This window comes from Bos taurus, chromosome 29, assembly GCF_002263795.3.
Source record: "Bos taurus isolate L1 Dominette 01449 registration number 42190680 breed Hereford chromosome 29, ARS-UCD2.0, whole genome shotgun sequence".
Taxonomy (NCBI): Eukaryota; Metazoa; Chordata; class Mammalia; order Artiodactyla; family Bovidae; genus Bos; species Bos taurus.
The window spans coordinates 40,937,093-40,959,676 of record NC_037356.1 but is presented as its reverse complement, the minus strand read 5'-3'; the positions used below and the strand labels follow the sequence as shown (position 1 = coordinate 40,959,676).

At 57.1% G+C, this 22,584-nt stretch overlaps 4 protein-coding genes and 1 long non-coding RNA gene across 8 annotated transcripts in view; 2 read left to right on the top strand and 3 right to left on the bottom strand.

The window, feature by feature from the left end:
* Positions 1 to 22,584, bottom strand: part of CSKMT (citrate synthase lysine methyltransferase) — a 427,761-nt gene that overhangs the window by 38,137 nt on the left and 367,040 nt on the right. The gene's annotated exons all lie outside the window — the stretch shown is intronic.
* ROM1 (retinal outer segment membrane protein 1) lies at positions 26 to 3,500 on the bottom strand. 2 transcript variants are annotated; one of them, XM_024986970.2, is made up of 4 exons: positions 3,267 to 3,500; positions 1,235 to 2,233; positions 634 to 880; positions 26 to 531 (listed from the first exon to the last, which is right to left on the bottom strand). In XM_024986970.2, the coding sequence occupies exons 2-4, from the start codon at positions 1,822 to 1,824 to the stop codon at positions 313 to 315; spliced, it is 1,056 nt and encodes a 351-aa protein (XP_024842738.1). In that variant the 5' UTR covers positions 1,825 to 2,233; positions 3,267 to 3,500; the 3' UTR covers positions 26 to 312. The 2 variants fall into 2 exon arrangements, with proteins under 2 accessions (XP_024842738.1, NP_776599.2); NM_174174.3 differs by lacking the exon at positions 3,267 to 3,500 and having other exon boundaries at positions 1,235 to 2,028.
* On the top strand, positions 2,351 to 11,624 carry EML3 (EMAP like 3). 2 transcript variants are annotated; one of them, XM_005226883.5, is made up of 22 exons: positions 2,351 to 2,692; positions 3,529 to 3,700; positions 3,782 to 4,039; positions 4,134 to 4,244; positions 5,269 to 5,336; positions 5,501 to 5,624; positions 5,843 to 6,013; positions 6,207 to 6,276; positions 6,355 to 6,465; positions 6,706 to 6,801; positions 7,154 to 7,309; positions 7,472 to 7,613; positions 8,031 to 8,182; positions 8,263 to 8,388; positions 8,473 to 8,604; positions 9,058 to 9,125; positions 9,666 to 9,754; positions 9,826 to 9,923; positions 10,040 to 10,127; positions 10,595 to 10,693; positions 10,983 to 11,113; positions 11,196 to 11,621. In XM_005226883.5, the coding sequence occupies exons 1-22, from the start codon at positions 2,671 to 2,673 to the stop codon at positions 11,397 to 11,399; spliced, it is 2,688 nt and encodes an 895-aa protein (XP_005226940.1). In that variant the 5' UTR covers positions 2,351 to 2,670; the 3' UTR covers positions 11,400 to 11,621. The 2 variants fall into 2 exon arrangements, with proteins under 2 accessions (XP_005226940.1, NP_001095316.1); NM_001101846.1 differs by having other exon boundaries at positions 2,597 to 2,692; positions 8,263 to 8,379; positions 11,196 to 11,624.
* Positions 12,323 to 20,724, top strand: MTA2 (metastasis associated 1 family member 2). 2 transcript variants are annotated; one of them, NM_001075712.1, is given in 18 exon segments: positions 12,323 to 12,418; positions 13,177 to 13,244; positions 13,619 to 13,712; positions 15,552 to 15,669; positions 15,799 to 15,862; positions 16,046 to 16,163; positions 16,442 to 16,544; positions 16,752 to 16,851; positions 17,025 to 17,213; positions 17,317 to 17,391; positions 17,517 to 17,575; positions 17,726 to 17,823; positions 17,933 to 18,072; positions 18,329 to 18,557; positions 18,882 to 18,971; positions 19,308 to 19,426; positions 19,527 to 19,669; positions 19,891 to 20,724. In NM_001075712.1, coding segments are annotated over 18 exon segments (2,001 nt in total). In that variant the 5' UTR covers positions 12,323 to 12,390; the 3' UTR covers positions 20,057 to 20,724.
* On the bottom strand, positions 20,558 to 22,488 carry LOC132344205 (uncharacterized). The gene is made up of 2 exons (XR_009493366.1): positions 22,385 to 22,488; positions 20,558 to 21,459 (listed from the first exon to the last, which is right to left on the bottom strand). It is a non-coding gene; the product is annotated as an uncharacterized lncRNA (long non-coding RNA).

Sequence of the window (22,584 nt, the reverse complement as noted above, 5' to 3'; positions counted from 1 at the left end):
CCCCTTGAAGAGAAAGATCAGGAGCTTCAGTCCAAAAGCTTTATTGAGTGTCCACCAGAAGTAGCCTCCAGGCCTTCCCATGTCATTTCTCCCACCTTGGTTTTGTTCTTTTTCTGTCCCCTGGTGGTTCTGGCCATGGACTAGGCCCTAGGACACCTGGTTTTTTCTCCTACCCCAGTCCAGCTCACTGACTATCCTTAACCCTCTAATCCCAGATTCCCCCCTCCCTCACCGGGAGCCTATAAGGAGTTGTGAGCTTTCCAGTCTTGTCCATCCCTCCCCTTCCCCCCACCCCCATCCCCACCTTAAGTTCTAGGCCTCAGGCAGACACTCCTTGGGAGGTTTCTCTTCTGGTGGGGTCTCCCCAGGTGCTGGCCTATGGGGCCCTGCTCCCTGTAGCCAGGCTGTTTTCAGCATGTCTTTCAGCCCAGCAGGAAAGAGGTAGCCCTGGGCCTCTCCCTCCCCATCAATGACTCCTCCGAGCCCCTCCAGTGCTGTCTGCAGGTACCGCAGGCCCAGAAGTACCAGAGTCTGTGGGGGTAAGCAAGAGGCAAGAGGTCAGTAAGGGTCAGCAGTTCCAGGGGTCCCTGGGTTGGAGGCGGTGAGGAGGCCTCAGAACCTCTGCTGACTCACCTGCAGCAGGAAGGTAACAGCCAGCATGTTGCCCAGTGTGCTTGCCAGCCCCTGCAAGTGCCCCAGTAACACCTCGTGGCATCCTTGGGACCAGAGGTTGAGGTTGGGCTGTCGGGGATCAAAGAGGGGGTGGGCGTGGGGGTCTGAGAGCTGGCTTTGCAGGCAAGGTCTGGGTGAGTGGGGATTACAGCAGGAGAAAGGGACCCCATCAATCAGATACAGGCCTTCCACATTGCTCTGGATCCGGCTGCAAAGGGAGGGGCAGGGGTGTTAGGATATCTGGTGATAGAAGCCTGAGGGAGAAGCTGCAGGGTACAGAAGTTGAGAAGGGAGAAACGAGGGAAACATTTACCAACTGCTTTACTATGCCAGGCAGGCATAATTCACTGTTGTAATCGTTACAACAACTCTGTGAGATGGTAGTTTTATCATCTCCAGTTTACAGACACATGGGCCCAGAGCAGTTTGGTACCATGCCCTGGGTCACACAGCTGTTGTCCCATTCCCTCATTCACTATATGAATTACTGCCTATCTGGGTGAGGGGGGGTTTCAAGGAAAGAGAAGGAAGAGAAGAAGGAGGGGAGAAGCAAATCACTCACTCAACCACGTCGGGGTCATTGGGATCCAGGTAACGGTTGCTGACCCACTGGATTCCAAACCAATCCTTGTAGCCATGACGGCCACAGCAGTGGTGCCTCAGCTGCAACTCATCCAACAGCCGTTTGGCTTGACAGCGTCCGGGCACCTCTGTGTCCTTGTAGTGAACCAAGGCAGACCCCAGGCCCTCCTCCAGGCCCGTGTCCAGAGTCCCAGGTAAAGCCAGGGCTAGTCCCAGGGCAAGGACCAGGAGACCCCCGCCCCCCGCTGTGCCAGCCACCAGCAGCGGGCCTAGGACCCCTCGCCAGGGAGGGTATTGTTCTGCATCCAGACTGGCCCGGCTAGCTCCTGAACCCACCAGTCCTGTGCCCAGAGCCACTGCACTGGCCGCCAAGGCAACCTGGGGCAGGGCAGAGAACGGGCAAGAGGGAGCCAAGAAGGTACCAAGGTGCCACAGCTGGACCAGGAGGTGCCCGCTACAGAGGAGGGTGAGGCCACCGACCAGCACGAGCAGCCAGGAGAGAAGCCAGAGCCCCTGCGCCAGACGGATGCGGGGCTGGAGGGGCAGGACCAGGGGCAGCACCGGCGCCATCTCCCATCTCTGCCCGAGGGACAGCAGAGCTGTCAGGGGATGGGGTTGGCCGTGGCAGGATGCTGCGTCAGCCCGGCCCGGCTTGAGCTGGGCTAATGCCACCCTGACCCCAATACCCTGGGCATCCTCCGCCACAGCCTTAATAACCCGCCGCCCGGGTCCTCAGCCAGTCCCAGTTCGGGATGCTTCGGCTTTGCCCCTGAGAGAAAGCCCCGCCCCCGGGCAAAGGGCCGATTTCGTGACCCCGCCTCTGCCCCCTCGCGGAAGTGGGGAGGGGCTGGTCGGTTCTGCCCCCCAGAAGCAAGGGGCTGGGGGCGGAGACCTCGGGCCCCGCGCTCTTTCCCGGGTCCCCGGGGAGTCCGAGGGCCAGGATCCCGGAAGGGCCCGGAGGGCGGTGGCCCGAGGGGACCTGTGGGGGGGAGGGGTCAGAGGGTTGGCCCCGCCCCCGTACCGAGCCGCCAGGCCCGGACAGGGAGGGGTTACCAGGCGGCCCGGCCCCCCCTCCTCGTCCCGCCCCCCCTCCCGCGCTTCCTGGCGGCTCCGCGTCCGGGGCCTGTTTGTGCTGCGGCGTTGGGGCCCGGGACGGCCCCGCCACCCCACCCCCGGGAGCCGAGAGCGGCCCGGGGAGAGTCCGAGGCCCCGGCGAGCCCCAGAGCCTGCGGCCCCCTCCCCACAGCGCCCCCTCCAGGCCCTTTGCCCGCGCACGACAGCGCCCCCGGGGGGGTGGCTCGGCTCCCTCGCGCGCGCGCCCCGGGGTGCTTCCCCTTCCCCTCTCCCTTGCCATGGCCCCCGCGGCTTAGACGCCTCCTCCTCCGCCGCCGCCGCTCGGAGCAAGCCGGGGGCCGGATGGACGGGGCCGGGGGGCCCGGTGAGTACGGGGCGGGGCGGGCGGCGTGCCCCTTCCCGGAGCGCCGGCCAGTCTGGCGCTGCCATTGCCCGACGGCTGTCCCGGGCGTCCCCGCGTGCTCCTTGCCCCCGGGGGCTCCGAGCATCCTTCACTGTTCTCAGGCCGCTCCCCCTAGTTACTTGGGTCCTCCAACTGTCATTTCGGACTTCGACAATGCCATCCTGCCCCCCGTATTACTCTGGGCCCCTCCAAAGTTTCCGAACCTCCTGTGTTACCCTGGGCTTCTTTCCCTACTTTGGTGGGTCTTTTTACTCCTGACCTCCTCTGTTACCCTGGAACCTGCGCTGGGACCTCTGCTCTCCGCTGCTAACCCTCTCCTGTCACTCCGGACCTCTTCTCTTCTGAGTCCTCAGGATGACTGTCCTCTGAGTCCCCCACTTCTCTCCTGGTGCTCCCTCGCAGTTTCTCTGCCTTCCCTGGAGTCCTACGGTTTACTCTGGGCTGGGCCCTGTCGTCCCTCATGCGCCTCCGTCTGTGGTTCCCACGTTCCTCGGCAGAACTCCATATTTCCCCCCTGGTACTCCATGGTACTCACTGTCTTTGCGGAGGCTGGGACAGGCAGCAGGAAGGGACCTCTGCCAGGTTCCTCGCCTGCCCTGCCAGAAGGAGGCCCTTGATCCTTTTCCCACCGTCTCCTCCCCTCTGGGAGCGCTTCCAAGCCTGGAGTTGCTTGGAGTGGGCAGTCCTATTGGACAGATGCAAAGTTAGGGGGAGAGAGAATCCCCTCAAGCCTTTCCCCAGGTGTGTGTCGGGGGCGGGGGGGGTGACATGCTGACGGCTTCTTGCCCCTTTCCCAGGTGAGGGCCCGGCTCAGGAGGCCCTGCAGTCCTTGAGCCGGCGGCTTCAGGTGCAGGAGAAGGAGATGGAGCTGGTGAAGGCAGCCTTGGCAGAAGCTCTTCGCCTGCTGCGGCTGCAGGCACCCTCCACCTCCCTGCAGGACCCTGGCACCCTGGGCCCTCCAAGGGACAGGTATGCATGTGGTCACTCCCTCCTCCTCCTCCTCGATGGGGCCTCTAGGGCCATCAGGTTGATGCACTGTCTCCCCATCAGCCCCGCAGCGCCCCCAGGACTGCCACCCACGTGCAGCCCCTCCTTGGTGAGCCGAGGCACCCAGACGGAAGCAGAGATGGAGGTGGAACCATCCCCTGGCCCCCCTGGGCTGAGCAACGGGCCCCCAGCCCCTCCGGGGGGCAGTGAAGAACCTAGCGGGACCCAGTCTGAAGGAGGGGGCAGCAGCAGCAGTGGCACGGGCTCCCCTGGCCCCCCAGGGATCCTCAGGCTGGCTCAGCCCCCGCAGCGCACTGACACGTAAGTCTCCTGTGGTCGAGGCTGGGAGGGGAGGGCGGATAGGGGAGCCCCAGCGGCAGGAATGACGTTCACCTGCTCACTGTGCTCTGCCCAGGCCACGGAGAAATTCTTCCTCCTCATCACCCTCAGAGCGGCCTCGCCAGAAACTCTCCCGGAAGGCAGCTTCCTCGGCCAACCTGTTATTGCGGTCAGGGAGCACAGAGAGGTGGGCGAGGCTCCCCCTGCCCGCCCCGCCCCCAACCCCCTCACCCCAGGCTCAGGTTCTTGACTTTCCACATCCCTCACCTGGCTTCCCTGGGTGGGGTGGGGGGCCTCATTGCCCAACAGGAAGAAAGGAACAAGCGCTCCTGGGGCGCCTGCTGTGTACCCAGCACTGTGCCAACCCCTCGACCTCCTCCATCTCATTCAGTCCCCACGACATCCTTGGGGGGTAGGTGGTCTCATGCTGTTCATTGGCCAGGTGAGGAAGCAGGCTCAGAGAGGGTAAGTCATTTGCCTGGGATCACACAGCTAGAGCCAGGATTTCAACCAAACTCTTCCTGACTCCAGTTGCCCCTGCCCTCTCCACCATATCACAGCATCCCTTTCAAGTTCCCAAGAGGGTTTTCCAAAAGTATTCATGGTTTCCATGGGTGACTCTCCTCAGATTCCAGCTCTCTTCCCCAACCACAGCCTACTACGCTTTAGAGAGCAAGGGGGAAATCCCAGTGGATTGTCTCAGAGTGTGTACAGGCTCCAGGACACCTGAGTGTTTATTCTCACCCTATCCTTGGCCTCTCTTTTATTCTCGGAAGAGAGGTTGTCAGCTTATTATCCTCTAACGACAGTGATCTCTGGAATTCCCCTTTCACTTTCCCCTTGAGAGATAAGGACTTTCCTGCTGACCTCTCAGATCCCCAAGAGGCACGGCTGTGGACCTTCTAGAGTCACTATGGGCCCATTTTACAGATGGAGAAATGAAAAGGTTGATAGGCAGAGGCCTGGTGGTCTGGAAGAAAGTGTCACCGCACACTACCTCTTACAGCGGTGCTTGGCCCCTTTAGTCTCGGTCTTCTCACACCTTACATGGAGCCCATCTACTCCAGAGCCCTCACTGCTCACGATACAAACTTAGAGTGTGCAGAGGTGACTGTGATCTCTAGGGTGATCTCCTTTCTTGTGTCCTGCCCCTCCTCAGTTCTGTCTTGGGACCTGACTGCAGTCCCTGTGCTTTTCTCTCTGCCCAACAGCCGTGGGGGAAAAGACCCCCTCTCCAGCCCCGGCGGTCCTGGCTCTCGGAGGAGCAATTACAATTTAGGTATGTCCAGAGGGATCTGGAAGAACTTGGATGATGGGGTTGGGGCTACAGCCCCAGGAACTGTTGGGGGGGAGCTGTGAGGTATGGTGGTCGGAGCTCTGCCCTGACTTTCCTAGAAGGGAAGCTGCAGGACGGTGGTTGACACCTGCTTGTTTTCACTGTAGAAGGCATCTCAGTGAAGATGTTCCTCCGAGGCCGCCCCATTACCATGTACATCCCGTCTGGCATCCGCAGCCTGGAGGAGCTGCCCAGCGGCCCACCCCCGGAGACCCTCAGCCTTGACTGGGTGTATCCTGCTCCCTTCAACCCCCTGGCAACCACCCTTCCCATCATGAACCCTCCCCACCCCCTGCTTTTTTACGATTTCCTCCTGGGTCTGCAAGGAGAGGGGGACCTCCCCATCTATCCTCTGCCAGTGGCGCTGCTGGCTGGAGCTCTGTCTTTCTCCTCTTTTCCTCACTGTGCCCTTGATCCAACCCTTTCCTTGACCATGATCCCCACTCCAGGTATGGGTACCGGGGTCGTGACTCCCGCTCTAATCTGTTTGTGCTGCGCTCTGGGGAGGTGGTCTACTTTATCGCCTGTGTGGTGGTGCTGTACCGGCCTGGGGGAGGCCCTGGGGGCCCTGGAGGTGGTGGCCAGAGACATTACCGGGGGCACACGGACTGTGTTCGATGGTGAGGGTCCGAGGGCTGGGGAGTGGGCAGCTCAAGGCGTGGGGAGAGTGGGCTTGGCAGAAAGAGGGTCTTGGGTGGATGTGGAGAAGCAGGAGAGGAGAGTGGACTTGCTGCTCTGCAGGCCCAGGGACGGTGTCCTGGGTGGTCTTGAGAGACCGACCCCCTTCCCTAGAGTGTCTCCTCCCCCACTTAGCCTGGCTGTTCACCCTGATGGTGTGCGTGTAGCCTCAGGACAGACAGCCGGCGTGGATAAAGATGGAAAGGTAAGGCCACAGTCAAACACCAGGGTGAGATCCCGGCCCGGCGCTCCTTCACACCCCTGACTCCTTCTCCTCCACCAGCCCCTGCAGCCTGTGGTTCACGTCTGGGACTCCGAGACGCTGCTGAAGCTGCAGGAGATCGGACTGGGGGCCTTCGAGCGGGGTGTGGGGGCCCTGGCCTTTTCAGTTGTGGTGAGCTGGCCCTGGTGCCTCGAGGCCCTCATTTCCTTGTCTGGGAACCCCCTTCTTGTACTTCACCAGGAAGCCTCAGAGGTCCTGGCCTTCCCAAGCCCTGCCCAACTGGTTCTCCTAAGAGACACGTGGCCCCTTCTGCTCTCTCAGCCTGTCATAGCGCCCCTCGCCTCATTTAGACCCTGAACCCCCTGACTGCCAGGCCTCACTCAGCCCCTCTGGTGTGTCCTCTGGCCTCAGGATCAGGGCGCTTTCCTCTGTGTGGTGGATGATTCCAACGAGCACATGCTGTCGGTGTGGGACTGCAGCCGGGGCACGAAGCTGGCTGAGATCAAGGTGAGGTGTTCAGGGGGCCTGGCGGGGCGCCGGGCAGGGTTGGGTGCAGAGACCTCCAAACTTCCCAAACACGAAATCTCCCTTCTGGCTAAGTCCCCTGGAGCAAGCCTCCTAGCCTCTCTGAGGCTGTAAAGTGGGGACCACAGACATTCTGACCTCATGAGGGACAACGTGTAAGGCATTAGCGAGTGACAGAGAGTGGCGCTCTTAGGGGACCAGGGCCTTGGAGGAAGGGTTGTCCTGAGGGTTCTGGCCCTCAGTAGACCAGTTGTCAGGGTGCCAACTGAAGACAGTCTGGTAGAATGAAGGTATACAGGGCTTGGGGTGGCTGAATCTAGTATCTTCCCTTCAGAGTACAAATGACTCAGTCCTCGCCGTTGGCTTCAACCCTCGTGACAGCAGCAGCATCGTCACCAGTGGGAAATCCCACGTCCACTTCTGGAACTGGAATGGTGGAACAGGGGTTCCTGGGAACGGGACCCTCACAAGGAAACAGGGTGTCTTTGGGGTGAGGCGTGGATGGGTGCGGGATGCGGGGGAAGGCAGGGTGCAGATGAAAGCATTGGTCTGAGTACTATAGACCCTAATGCTACCCAACTCCCAGTGGCCCCTTAACTTGTAGTCTTTGCCCTACCCTTTGACCTCTGCTCTCTGCTTGCCTCGCCCCTAGAAATACAAGAAGCCCAAGTTTATCCCCTGCTTTGTGTTCCTCCCCGATGGAGACATTCTCACTGGGGACTCAGAGGGGAACATCCTCACCTGGGGGCGGAGCCTCTCAGATTCCAGGACCCCAGGAAGGGGTGGGGCCAAAGGTACGATGTGATGGGGGTGGCATCCTGGAAGGCTAGTTCCCCAGAGGGTCTGTGAAGACAGAGGAGAGGATTTCCCATTCTTTTACCTGGGGAGTTGATGGGTTCTGTCAGAGGGTGGGGCTCTCTAGGCAGCCAGAATAGAAGGGTGGTGGGCAGCATGGCAAAGGGAGGAGGCTGGGGCTTTGGAGTCTGCCAGGTTCTGGGCTCACCTCTAGTTCTGGCCTTTAGGAAGTTACCTCACTTCTTTGAACCTTGGTTGTTCAGTCTGTAAATTGGGGAGAAGAGCCAAGGATCAGAGACAGCATTCAGCGGGCACTCAGCAACTGGGAGTTATTACTGTATTGTGACCGCCTAGGCTGCTCTTGTTCCCTCCTTCCCTGCACCCTACAAGCATGACCACCTGGACTTTGCCAACAGAGACCTATGGGATTGTGGCCCAGGCCCACGCTCATGAAGGTTCCATCTTCGCCCTGTGTCTCCGGCGGGACGGGACTGTGCTGAGTGGTGGTGGGCGGGACCGCCGGCTGGTCCAGTGGGGGCCCGGGTTGGTGGCCCTTCAGGAGGCGGAGGTGACGGCTGGCCTGGGGTCAAGGGAAGGAGGGGGACAAGGAATGGACAGGGGGCCCCTGACGTTCTGTACCCCCTGCAGATTCCTGAACACTTTGGGGCCGTGCGGGCCATTGCAGAGGGGCCTGGCTCTGAGCTGCTGGTGGGCACCACGAAGAATGCGTTGCTGCGGGGAGATCTGGCCCAGGGCTTCTCCCCTGTAATCCAGGTTTGGGGGGGGCCAAGGGTTTGGGGAGCGGGGAGGGAAGAGCTGTGGGGGAGGGGCAGAGATGACAGCCGTGCTCCGCTCCAGGGTCACACGGATGAGCTCTGGGGGCTCTGCACACATCCCTTCCAGAACCGTTTCCTCACCTGTGGCCATGACCGGCAGCTCTGCCTCTGGGACGGGGAGGGCCATGCGCTGGCCTGGAGCATCGACCTCAAGGTAGAGAGCTCTGTGTCCCCGGATCCTCGCTGTCACACCCACCGTGACTTCTGTGGCCACCACTCCTTCCCCAACATCCGCTTCCCTTTTGCTCCCAAAGGCAGCCACCTTGCACTGGTATGACTGTACTGGCTGCTAAAATATTTATTCTTCTGTACTGATGGTGCCACTGTCCCTGAGTACCGTCCGCCCCCCAACCCCTAGACCCCGTGAGTGGGCAACTAATGGTTAATCTCCCGCACAGCTAGGGGTATCAGTTCTGGTGGCTAAGTGTTTTGAGTAGCACCTCTGTTTAGGCTCTAGAGGCAGCCTGCCTCCCATCCCAGGTCTCCTGTGCCTCTCCTCCTCGGAAGGAGGGGAGGCTTTGCCATTGTTATCAAGATGACAAGGTATCCATCTTAGTTCCCTCACTCGAAAGGCATCTTCTTGAATTCACCTTCTCCCCTCTCCCAGGAGACTGGTCTCTGTGCTGACTTCCACCCCAGTGGGGCAGTTGTGGCCGTAGGACTGAACACAGGGAGGTGAGAGGGAGCCAGAACTCCTGGGAGGGGAAAGTAGGAGGTATGGGAAGGGTTTCTGGTAATGGGGGGCAGTGGAGGACTGTGATCGCTGCCTGTTCAGGAGCCCCAACTGCACCCTCCCACTCCTCAGTGCTTTTCCCTGCAGCCTGGGTCTCCCTTGCTCTCCTGTGGCAGCTGTCATCACACCCTCCCCCATCCACTCCCCCTCCTCTGGGAGTGGAGGAGGTGGCAGCTCCAGATAGAGGAGCAGGGGGGATGGGCGGGGCATAGGGGAAACTAACACAGGGAAGTGACAAGCTTACAGAATCCACAGAGCCCTGTCTTTGGGCCCTTGGACTCCTTTTCGGCAGGTATCAGGAGCCCCTCAGCTTTTATCTGCCCTTAGCCCCTTTCCACTTACCAGCATATAAATGCAATGACAACCTCCCTGTCTGTATCATAGCCTTTCTTTTGGTGTCTCTGAGGCTCTCTGACTTGCCAACCCGCACCCTGCTCGGGACAGGTATCCTCACACCTGTTTTCCACTTCCTTCCCTTCCAGGTGGCTGGTTTTGGATACAGAGACCAGAGAGATCGTGTCTGACATCACCGATGGCAATGAGCAGCTATCAGTGGTCCGGTACAGCCCAGGTGGGAGCCACCTCCACCCCGGACCTAGACTCATCCCTGGTCCTTCCCTCTCTGAGTGACTGTCTTTGTAGATGGGTTGTACCTGGCCATCGGTTCCCATGACAACATGATCTACATCTATAGCGTTTCCAGTGATGGTGCCAAGTCCAGCCGTTTTGGCCGCTGTGTGGTGAGGAAGCTGGGGTGGAGGGTGGGGCATTGCCATAGCAGGTAAACTAATACCCTTCTGGGGGTGGGGGTGGGAAATGGTGGCTGCATTTTTAGTCTCTTGACCCTTGCTCCCAGGGTCACTCCAGCTTCATCACTCACCTTGACTGGTCCAAGGATGGGAACTTCATCATGTCCAATTCTGGGGACTATGAGATCCTTTACTGTGAGTGACAGTAGGGGAGGGCATGAGGAGAGGGGAATTGGGGTGGGTTTTATTTATGTGTGTGGGCTCTTGGTTGGGAGGGGATGAAGGAAATGTGAGGGAGCTCCCAGTAGAGGGGCTGAAAATGTGTTTATACACAATAGGACAGAAAAACCACACACACAGTTTAACACCATGTTTTATTCCCACCAGGCCTTAAGAGAGTTGAAAAATGTACTAGGAAAAAGATTGTTCTGGAAAAGTTTCTCAGGACAGGTGTGGAGGGGTTGACTTAAATCTAGAGAGGAGAACTTCAGATGGGAACTCAGGAAGCACAAGGGGCTGGGTTTTGCCCTGGGCTGAGGGCTACCACTCTGACCAGATCACATGCCATGGCCTCAAGCCAGTCTTTCCAATTTGGCCTCCCATGTTATCCTCCCCACGGAGGACTGGGTGAGAACTGAGCTGGGTGGGCTCCCTCTCCCCAGGGGACGTGGCTGGAGGCTGTAAGCTGCTGAGGAATCGCTATGAGAGCCGAGACCGGGAGTGGGCCACCTACACCTGCGTGCTGGGCTTCCATGTCTACGGTGAGAAGGGGCACAGGGCCGTGGAAACTTGCGTGAGTGTGGGGGGACAAGGTGCAGCCCGCCTGGGGCTCGGAATGCTGGACATGTGTAGGGGGTGGACGTCAAGAAACTGGCAGATCCAGCCCAAGAGGCCTCCCCCACCCCCGCCCCACCGGCCCTCGGGACTGGGAAGGATTGCCTGGAACGTGGTGGGTGGGTGGCCGGGCTGCCTGAGCTAGGGGGAAAATGGTGCAGCTCTGGACCGCGGGTGGGGGCGGGGAGGTCGGGCTGAGGCCGGCTGCTGTGATAGGCGTGTGGCCAGATGGCTCGGATGGAACTGACATCAACTCCCTGTGCCGCTCCCACAACGAGCGCGTCGTGGCCGTTGCCGACGACTTCTGCAAAGTGCACCTCTTCCAGTACCCGTGCGCGCACGCCAAGGTGAGGCCCCCCCGGGCCTCCGGGGCAGGGCGGGCGGCCGGGGTCCCGCGGCCGCTGCAGCTCCATCTTCTTTCCGGCCCAGGCGCCGAGCCTCGTGTACGGTGGTCACGGCAGCCACGTGACCAGCGTCCGGTTCACGCACGACGACTCGCACCTCATCTCGCTGGGCGGCAAGGACGCCAGCATCTTCCAGTGGCGAGTGTTGGGCGCTGGGGGCACGGGGCCGGTGCCCACCACGCCCTCTCGAACCCCCTCCCTGTCCCCTGCCTCCTCTCTTGACGTCTGACCCACCGGCCCTGCAGTGTGGCCCTGCCCCACCCACCCAAATCCCCCAGGACCGGGGCGACCCTGTCCTCGACTTCGAGACATTCCCAAAAGTGCATTTCCCTGGAGGGGGCGAACGGCACCCCTGCACACACTGTATAGACCCGCTGGCTGAGCCGGGCAGCCCCAGCCTGGGCCCTGACTCCCGCTGCCTGCTGAGGGGCAATAAACCAAAAGCAAAGTCGCCTCCCGGTCCTTTTGTGGGGCGCGGCTGGGCGCCTCGGGGCTTTATGGGGGTGGGGAGGAAGGCAAAGGGGAATGCGGAAAAGGTGAGGGAGGGTGGACTTTTTATGCAAATAACAGGCGAAGCCTCTTGCAAATAACTGCGAGGTTCTAAGGCGCTACGAGTTTTTCCGCGGCCGCAGGCGGAGCTGCAAGACTCCAGCTAGCAGAGAGTTAAGCCCAACTCCTCTCCCCGCCCTCGGAGGCGGGGCCGAGCCGCCACGGAAATAGCCGAGTGCTGGGCCGCGGTTGCCCGGAGGGAGCCGAACTTCTTCCGGAAGTAGCCGAGCTTTGCGGTCTTGCTCTCCGACCGGAGCCGAGTGCTGGGCCTTGTTCTCCGGATCCGCCGAAGGTGTTCCGGAAGGAGGCGAACCCCGAGGCGGGCCGGCAAGTCTTCGCGGCGGCCCTCAGAGTCCAACGTCTGGTGGGACTCGGCGAGGGCGGGGGTAGCTGCAGCCCGCCTCCGGTCCGGCGAGATCCGAGCTCGTTCCGGAAGAAGCCGAGCGGACCGGCGCCGGTCTCGGCGTCCCGGGCGTGAGCCTATAGAGGCGGCGGCGACAGCGCGGGCCGGGATGAGCCGCGACGGCTGAGGCTGCGGAGGCGCCGGCTGCGCGGGCCCGACTGAGACTTCTGCGAAGCGCCGGCCCCGCGTTCAGGGCTTCGCTTCGAGTCCTGCCCTCGGGAGCCTTCCGGACCCCTTTGTGCGGCCGGAGGCGGCGGCGGGAACGGCCATGGCGGCCAACATGTACCGAGTGGGAGGTGAGTACCGGGCGTTAGGGGCTTCGGGGCTTGGGGCGGGAGAGGTTGGGCGCTGGGGTCAGAAAGGCTCGGCTCCCAGCGGCGCGGGGAACCGCGTCTAGGGCGGCGTGGTCCAGAGCGCGGACCGGAACCGGAACCGGGAGCATGGGGAGCGAGAGCGCGGGGATCGCGACGCGGCCGGGCTCCAAGACTCCCGGGGAGGCTGCGGGCGGCCCGACGTCACTCTCAGGGCAGCGTCTGGGCCGCCGGGGTCGTAAAGCGGGATTGCGAAAGTGGTTCCAAAGGGGCTGACAGGGCAGGCAGGGGGCGCGAAAGGCCGGGGCGACTGCTTGGCCACCAACGGGGGAGCGGCCGGGAGGTTTCCTCTTCCCAGGCGTTATTGTGCGCCTCGGTTCGCAAAGGTGGGGGCCCTGTACAAAGTGAACAATTGCTCTCTTGACCGAGACTGGGATGCAACTCCATCGCTGAGTTGTGGGGACTGCTGAGCAGGGGAACCCCCTGCTTCTCTTGTCTCCTCCTTAAGGCTCACTTTTGAGCGGAGGATCTGATTTAAGAACTGGGTGATTAGGGTTGGAGGGTGGAACGTCTCTCCATTATTTTCTGCTAGTCTGTACACTTGCACATTTCAGCGTCCTCTCTACCTAGACCCTTATCTCCTTTTGGTCTACTCAGGCCTCCTTTCGCTCCTCCCACTCTGGTGCTGGACTCTCCCATCTACTCCTCTGATCTTCCCGGTTCTTCCCCACCCCCTCCTACAGATTACGTCTATTTTGAGAACTCCTCCAGCAATCCTTACCTGGTTAGAAGGATTGAAGAGCTCAACAAGGTGAGTGGAGCAGAGGCCCGCCACTCCCCCCTACCCCCCAACCTCCGTCTTCTTTTTTCAGAGATCTGTAACTTCAGGTGAATGAGAGACAGAGATAACACAAACCCTGTCCTAAGTACCCATGCATATTCATTCATTCATTTATTCCACGCATTCAGGAAAGGCTATTAAGAGCTTAGTGGGAACTTTACTGTTCTGTTTTTTGGGGGGCCGAGGAAAGGGATTTGGAAGTCTGTCCTTAAATGTGAATCTCTTGATTCATAATTTGAGTTTTTCTTACATTCTTTAGAAACTTGTTCACTGATGTTAGTCTCTTCTTTATGCATTTCCACTTTCAAATGATTAGTTTTCACCACCGATTTTTCTCTCCTTAGACTGCAAATGGAAACGTGGAGGCAAAGGTCGTGTGCCTCTTCCGGCGAAGGGACATTTCTAGTAGCCTCAACAGCCTGGCTGATAGTAATGCCAGTGAGTGTCTTTGTCCCCACCCCCGGTTTCCCTGTCTCCCACTGCCCATGATCTGAAGCCTGGGCATGTCCCTGCAGGTGTTCTCTTGTAGCATGCCCAAGGCAGGGGTGTGAGTTTGGGGGTGGGAAGTGCCTGGTCTGCAGAGGGAGGCCTGTTTTTACATGTTGGTTTAGAAGCAAGGTGGAAAGGCCATGATAAGGAAAGCCAGAATTTGGCTTGTGTGTGAGTTGTATATTTGTGAATTTGCCTTTGTGAATGGTGTATGTAAAAGAGATGATAGTATTTAAATCGGGGATGAGGAAGCACTTTAGAGAAGCAGACCTCTAGGGGGACAGTTTCGGTTATATTGGGATGATAGGTGGTGACTGTGAAGAGAAGAGACTGTACTGAGAAGCGTGCATAATAGGAAAGCAGGTTTTTGGTGTGATCATGAGGTGGTAAGGCTACACTGATGGGAGAAAATAGGAAGCCAGGAACATTTTCTTGCGCTTTTCCTCTATTCTCACCTCGCCTAGCTTCTCTCACCTAGCCCTGTACTCCATTTTACATCTTTCCCTTTTCTTTTCACCCTATCCTGCTTCTCTTGATGCTTTCATCTTTTTAGATACATAGCTTTCTGTTTTCTTTAGTTTCTTTTTCCTTTCCTGCTTTGGCTTTCTTTCCCCTTTCTCTTGTTCTTCCTTTCTAAATTATTTTCCTTATTTTGGGCTTCTTTGAGCATTGGGCGTGAAGGGGTTAACGAGGACTTGGGCCGACCAAGTTCTCTGGCTCTCTGGGGTTTCCAACCCTGTCTGGCAGGGGCTGATCTTGGTCTTGTCCAATCGGAAAGGCTGTGGGGGGTGTGGTCCCCCTTGCCTTAGCACAGGGTTTCCGGAGCACACAGGCAAGGGGTGGAGCCTACTGCACACCCCTGGCCCCCACCCCCCCCCCTTCTCCTTGAGGTTGGGAACAATGCACCAATGAGCCTGGGCCTGTGGCTCTTCTGCCCCCTCCCTGTTTGGTTGGCACCCAACCAAGTTAACCCTTTCCACTAAGGTTTCAGGGCAAGTTGCAGCTCCTTGGGGGGGAAGGTGTTGGCACTGGCTTGAGAGGTACTGTCCTTGAGAGCCCCCAAAACAAACTATTATTAGCAAGTAGAAAACAAGAGAGTTAGGGTTGCATGTGATGTTTAAGAGCAGAGTCTCCTGAAATTTGCAGAGGAACTGGTAAACACAATTTTGTGTGATGCTTTTATTTATTTATTTATCTTCACTGAATTTCTGGACCCCAGGCTAGTTTAGCAAGAGACAAGTGTGATATTCTCGCTGGGCCTGGTGTGGGCAGATGTGTGCTGTATGAGTGGTATCTGAGCATTGGCACCTGGGTTTGCCGTGTGTTTCTGTGGCAGCCTTTGTACTCTCAGCATGTGTGTGTTCAGTGTGTCTGACTCTTTGTGGCCCCATGAACGTAGCCTGCCAGCTTCTCTGTCCACGGGATTTCCCAAGCAAGACTACTGGGAGCAGGTTGCCATTTCCTTCTCCAGGGTATCTTCCCCACCCAGGGATCCAACCCTGTCTCCTGCATTGATTGGCAGGCAGATTCTTTACCCCTGAGTCACCTGGGAAGCTCTTGTACCCTGAGCAGCTCTTCCCTAAGAGCACTCATTAGTGATGAACAGTTGGGAGCACCTGTGATGGCAACGGGAGGGCTAAGAGGTAAGGGTGGTGTGGTAAGGATATGGAAGGCAGGTCCCTGAGGAATGTGAGGAAAACATTAAATATTTTCCCTGGCTTAGAGTTTTTAAGGTGGCTTCTTTCTGAATTAGTTTCTGACTTGCTTTCTTCCTCCTAAATCTCCCAGGGGAGTTTGAGGAGGAATCGAAGCAGCCAGGGGTGTCAGAACAGCAGCGACATCAACTGAAGCACCGAGAACTTTTTCTTTCTCGGCAATTCGAATCATTGCCAGCCACCCACATAAGGTATGGGGCAGTCAGGGCCACTTGGCTTGCATGTACTTATTTAGAAGGTGGAGAGGAGGGGCTGGTGTGCAGGAGATGCCGCGCAGAGGAAATGAGCTCACCCAGGGTTTTCTGACTTCTCTCCCGTAGGGGGAAATGCAGTGTGACCCTCTTGAATGAGACAGATATCTTGAGCCAGTACCTGGAAAAGGAGGTGAGAAAGAAGTGTTGGGAGAAGAGGGAGGGAAGTGGGTATTGCCCCGAAAGGCAGGAAGAAAGTCTGACTGGGATGAGGTACAGGTTGACAGGCTGCCTGTCTTGGGAACTCTGGATAACCCCCGTGCCCCCTGCCTATGAGGACTGCTACCCTGCTTACCTTCTCTCTTTCTGTCTCCAGGACTGCTTTTTTTACTCACTGGTGTTTGACCCTATGCAGAAGACACTTCTAGCTGATCAGGGAGAGATCCGAGTTGGTTGCAAATACCAAGCTGAGATCCCAGATCGCCTGGCAGAGGGTATGAAGCAGGAGAGACTGGGTTATGACCACTGGGATGTCTTAAGATCAAAGTCTCTGAGTGGTGGGCCTTGGCTTTGTGTGGTGCACAGTCTGCGTGGCTCTGTGTTAACAACCCGGGCAGAATGGGACCTTAGGAACCTGAAGGGGGCAGACGGGCACACTGGGAAGAGAAGTCTGAGAGTTAAGATGGCTAATAGCGTCCAAGGAGGAGATGAGGTGTTATTGTGTCAAGGCACCTATTTTTCTCCTGGATGATACCACTTCCCCACTCCCCAGGAGAATCTGATAATCGGAACCAACAGAAGATGGAGATGAAAGTCTGGGATCCAGACAACCCTCTCACAGACCGGCAGATTGATCAGTTTCTCGTGGTGGCCCGGTGAGGGGTGGGTGGATGGGGAAGATGGGCTGTGGGCGGTGTGGACGTAGTTCTGAGTCATGTTCTTAAGAGATGGACTTTAATTATTTTTGGCCTGGGTGCTGTCCTTTTTTATCCGCCCCCCCCCCCCCCCCCCACCTCATCTGGCTTCGTTCCTCAGCCCACTCGAACTTTCTTCTTTCCCTGACTTCTCACTCTCTCCTTTAGAGCTGTGGGGACCTTTGCAAGAGCCCTAGATTGCAGCAGTTCCATTCGGCAGCCAAGCCTGCACATGAGTGCAGCCGCTGCCTCCCGAGATATCACCCTGGTGAGCAAAAGTTGGTGGGTAGTTGGGTGGGCTGTGTTTTGTGGGGACCTGTAGAGCCTCGGAACTCTGCAGGGAGGAGGTTATCTCTGAGGTGGGGGGAGTACTTAAAGAGCAGCAGGGGAGTGGTGCTGAGAGTTTTAGGTCATCAGCATTGCTTCCCACCTTTTCTGTAGTTTCATGCAATGGATACGTTGCAGAGGAATGGCTATGATCTGGCTAAGGCCATGTCAACCCTGGTGCCCCAGGGCGGGCCAGTGTTGTGTCGGGATGAGATGGAGGAATGGTCAGCCTCAGAGGCTATGCTGTTTGAAGAGGCCCTGGAGAAGTATGGGAAGGATTTCAATGATATTCGCCAGGACTTTGTAAGTTGCTGGAGCTAGGAGGAGAGGTGGAAGAGGTGGCAGATGAGGGAACCAGGCTCTGGGGCCAGATCCCAGCTCACCCTTCTTCTCTCTGTCTCTTCAGCTACCCTGGAAGTCACTGGCCAGCATAGTTCAGTTTTATTACATGTGGAAAACCACAGACCGATACATTCAACAGGTAAGGTCTGGGCTGGGGAGGCTAGACCAGAGGCCCCCTGCTCACCTCTGCTTTTGAAGTTGATGACACCCCCCACCCCCAGCTGAGATGCTCTGATCCTTTTTTTCTTTTTCTCCTTCCCGCAGAAAAGATTGAAAGCTGCTGAAGCAGACAGCAAACTAAAACAAGTCTACATCCCTACCTAGTAAGTATGATGGGTAGGGTGTGTTTCCTCTCTCTGCCCGTAACCTGTGCTTTTCTAAGTGATGGGGGGTGCACAGGAGACAGGGGCAAATTATTATGGGGACAAAGTGGAAGTCTTTCCTTGACCAGTTCCTGGTTTCTCTCCCATTAGCACCAAACCAAACCCTAACCAGATAATCTCTGTGGGCTCAAAACCTGGCATGAATGGGGCTGGATTCCAAAAGGGCCTGACTTGTGAGAGTTGCCACAGTGAGTTCCAGAGGGGGATAAGGGATGCCGGGGGTGAGTGGGGTGTTTGCCTGAGAGGCTCAAGTGGCATTTACCTCCTGACTGTTCCCTCCACTCCATGCTCCCACAGCCACACAGTCTGCCCAGTGGTACGCCTGGGGCCCGCCCAACATGCAGTGCCGCCTCTGTGCTTCCTGTTGGATCTACTGGAAGAAGTACGGGGGACTGAAGACCCCAACTCAGCTTGAGGGGGCTGCTCGGGGCACCACAGTAAGGATGGATGAGGAGCAGGTTGGGGAGAGCAGTAAGCTAATTGATGTGAGCTTTAGGCGAAGGCCAGAGCACCCAGCTCCAGTAAGGTGATGGCTTGACTGCGGGTGGTGGAGGTCGGACTTGGTGTAGTGGTTGGGGAGCCAGGTGGTCAGGACAGCAACAAAGAAATCAGGTGGGAATAAACCCTCTGCTGGCAGTGGAAGAAGGGAGCCTTGGTGACTGACTGTTTTCCCTTTATCCTCTGTCCTTCCAGGAGCCACACTCGAGGGGTCATTTGTCCAGACCAGAAGCCCAAGGTCTCTCCCCCTACACAACCAGCGCCAACCGGGCCAAGCTGCTGGCTAAGAACAGGCAAACATTCCTGCTCCAGACCACAAAGCTGACCCGTCTTGCCAGACGCATGTGCAGGGACCTGTTACAGCCAAGGAGGGCTGCCCGACGACCCTACGCCCCTATCAATGCCAACGCCATCAAGGCAGAGTGTAAGGGCAGGAGTGCTGGGCTGGTGGCAGGTTCGGGTTGCTGTGGCCAGAGACCAGGGTTTTCTCTGGGTGTTTAATGACAGCAGGGGTAGTAGGCTGCAAGGGCTTGTTAGGAGATTAGACATGGTTCCTTGGGACTTCCCTGGTGGCGCAGGGGTTAAGACTCCATGCTCCCAATGCAGGGGGTGCAGGTTCAGTTCCTGGTTAGGGAACTAAGATCTTGCATGCTGCACAGTGTGACGAAAACCAAAAGACTTGGCTCCCGGCCCCCGAGGAGACCTGAATAGTGACGCACCTTCAGAAGCTTTCATCTTTGTTCTCCAGGCTCCATTAGACTTCCTAAGGCTGCCAAGACTCCACTGAAGATTCACCCTCTGGTGCGGCTGCCCCTGGCAACTATCGTCAAAGATCTGGGTAAGGGATGGGGAGCTAGATGACTCAGGGTGGGTTTAGGATGGGGAGCCGCTAGGTGGTGTCTGGCTTTTATTAAAGACCCTTCTCTTCCCCTGCTTTTTTCTTTCTCACTGAGTCCAGAGAGGGTTAGTCTTAACTGTACTTTTCTAGGATAAAAATGTTCTTCTCATAAGCTATCCAGTATAATTACATACTGATTGATGGAAGAACATGTTCATATATGACTTTTGAAATACTGCTAATTACTTGTCAGACCCCTCTCCCATCACTACTTTCGGGTATTCATAGAGAAAGTGTGAACGTTCTCCATGGTTTCTTTTAATTTTTTTCTGACAGTGGCCCAGGCACCTCTGAAACCAAAAACACCTCGGGGTACCAAGACACCGATCAACAGAAATCAGCTGACCCAGAACCGGGGACTGGGGGGCATCATGGTGAAACGGGCCTATGAGACTGTGAGTGAGCCAAGTGGAGTTGGGTGGGCTTTTATAGCTTTTATATCTGATGGGTGTCTGGGAGTCCGCTCTCTCACTGTGTTGCCCCACCTTTTTCCAGATGGCAGGAGTTCCTTTCTCTGCCAATGGAAGGCCTCTGGCCTCAGGGATTCGCTCAAGCTCACAGCCAGCAGCCAAGCGTCAGAAACTCAACCCAGCTGATGCACCTAATCCTGTGGTGTTTGTAGCCACAAAAGATACCAGGTAGGGAGCCCTCCATGGGAGGGGCCGAGAGGTCAACAACCCAGATGGGTGGGTATGGGAAAGGAAATAGGAGGATCTGAGCAAGAGCAGCTCCCCGAGACTGGGTTGCAGGGAGGGGGGATGCTGGGAAAAGATGGGCTGGAAGGTGGCATTGTAGTAGAATGTGGAGCTTCACCTTGATGGTCTTTGGTTTTTTTGCTGCCTCTTCTCTTGCCGGCCAGAGCCCTGCGGAAGGCTCTGACCCACCTGGAAATGCGGAGAGCTGCCCGCAGGCCCAATTTGCCCTTGAAGGTGAAGCCGCCGCTGATGGCAGTGCGGCCCCCAGTCCCTCTTCCTCCTTCGTCACATCCTGCCAGCACCAATGAGCCCATTGTCCTGGAAGATTGAGCACCTGTGGGGAAGGGAGGTGGTCTGAAAGCTAGAGGGTGGGTGCACAGGGCACCTAGCCTCCCTTCCCTCTAGTATCAAAGGGAATGAGGAGTGAAGGAGGGAGGGAGCAAATGAGTGTGTCCTTGGAGGGGCCGGGCGCCCTCTGGTGTTAGCACTTGGAGGCTTGTCCCCTTCTAATGCCTCTCCATGCCTGGTGGTGGAGGGCAGTCTGCAGGAACTTGGCTCATTGTGGGAACCTAGCCTGTTTTGGGGGGTAGGAACCACAGTTGTCTTGGACAGTTTGGGGGGGAGGGTTTTTTAATTTTTTAAAAATTTTGCCTCCCTTTGTGAAAGGGGATAGGGAAGGGGAAGAATAAACAGATACCAGGTGGTGGTATCTGGTTGGGGGAGGGGGGCGTGCACTGCCATGACTGCCATGTCTTTTTTTTTTTTTTTTTCCTAATTGGGGGTTTCTCTTGCTGTCCGGTGTCCGGACTTTCCTAAATGGAGTTTGAGGCCCCTAAGCTGGTATCAATCCCAGCCTATGCTCGCTCTTTCCTTCCCTCCCCTTGTCCCCTCTGCCTTTTGTACGCCAGTTCTCAGAAATAAAGACCTTTTGTCTGTTTTTTTAACCTCGGATTCTGTAATTGGTTCTTATAGTAACAAATAAAAAGCTGTTTTCTTCAGCTCCTCCTGGCTCAGCTATTCTCTGCTGTGTGTGTGGTGGCTTCTGTAGGAGGAGGTGTTTGTGTGTGTCTGGTGGCTTCTATAGGAAGGTGTGTGTGTGGTGGCTTCTGTAGGAGGGGGTGTTTGTGTGTGTCTGGTGGCTTCTATAGGAAGGTGTGTGTGTGGTGGCTTCTATAGGACGGGGTGTGTGTGTGTTGGGGTGTGTGTCTTGGATTGGGAAAATAAAGGACAAAGCACAATAGAGAAGGTGCAGATGGGGCTTGCTCTGGGAACAGCTTTACGTGCTATGTAGCCTGGACAGGTGGCTTGGTCCTGTTATTGCTTTCCTGTGGAGTCCAGACTGCTCCCCAGCTGCCTACAGTACTGCAGCCCAAGCACCATCTTGGACCAGCTTCATTAAAACAGTTGCGATGTGCTGGTTCTCCGAATTGACTAGTGGATTCCATAGAGGGAGGGGGTGTGCGTGTGTGTCTAGTTTCTTCTTTATTTTCCAACTCTTACTCCCCCTCTTCTTTTTACTGAAGGAATTCTGGGAGTTGCTAGAGGCCAGAGCAGGATGTATACCACTTTGGAGGGTACTGTAGGATCATGCCACCTACTTTTCTGCTACTTCAAGGATCCCCAAGGCCAGCCTCAGCAGCTGCCTTGATATTGAGGTCCCCCTTGTGGTGTTTCCTGCCTTTTCGGGTTTGGGAGACCGATTAGACACGAGCTGATTCCAATGAGAGGAGCACCTTGGGAGAGAAAAGTTAAGCTTACTGTCTGCTCCTTGAGCACTTTCTTTAGAGATAGGGAAAAGCCTAAGCAGCAGACTTACCTCGAGTTTAGTTTGAGACGCCTGACTCAGGTCGGCTACTCTTTTCACAGCCCAATGCTGTGGGTTGATCAACACAGCAGGAGCTCCGTAGCCCAGCTGATACGCCCCTCTATCTCATGGTCCCTGTCTCTGGGGCCTCCTCAGTTCCCTTGCTCTCTTCCTGGCCTAAGCCAACACCTCTAGTGTCGGGAGGAATGACCACTACAGCGGTCTGCTGTGGTATCAGCACCCTCCAATGTTTTTACGCAGTTGCCATCACAGCAGTTTAGGCTGCATGCCTTTAAATGGGCGGGAGGCTCTGGCATCTGGTGAATACTCCACGCAGACGGCTATTGAAGAAGAAAGGCCATCTGGCTGTGGGCCCGTGGAGTTCTAAAGGTGCGCGCGGGGAAGAGCTCCCCAATCAGGGCTAGGAAGCTGGCGCAGAACAGCATTCTGAGAAAGGACCGACGGTAGAGGAAAGAGGATAAGAGTCCTCATAAGGTTTGGAGACTAGGAACAGCCCGGGCCTGAAGGACCCGCCTTTATCTACCAGGGAAATGGCAATCCAATCCCATGGACAGAGGAGCCTGGTAGGGTACAGTTCATGGGGTCGCAAAGAGTCGGACACGACTGAGCGACTTCACTTTTAAATATGGGGTTGAGGATACAGCCCCATGGGTCTCTACTGCCCCTCGAAGGAGGGCACAGCCTGCCCTAGGTCACCCAGCAAGGAAACCGCCGGCTGTCAAGGAGGGTGCCAGGCAAGAAACCCGGCTCAGACCTTGTGGCTGCCTTGTGAATATTCATGCTCTTGGGGCCAATCAACGTCTCAACCGCTCAGAGCACACCAATTGGCTTACCGCATGCAGATAAGCATCGTGGACAGTTTTCCAAAAGCTGGTGGAGACCTAACTCCGGCAGGACTCGGAACCCTGAGCCGAAAGAGCTCGGTTTTAGCAGGCGTGTACCGCGCGATTGACCGACGGCACGTCACTTCCTATTGGACCGGCGGAAGTTGCTTCCCAGAGCGTTGCCATTTGTAGGAGGGAGTTCCGGTCGT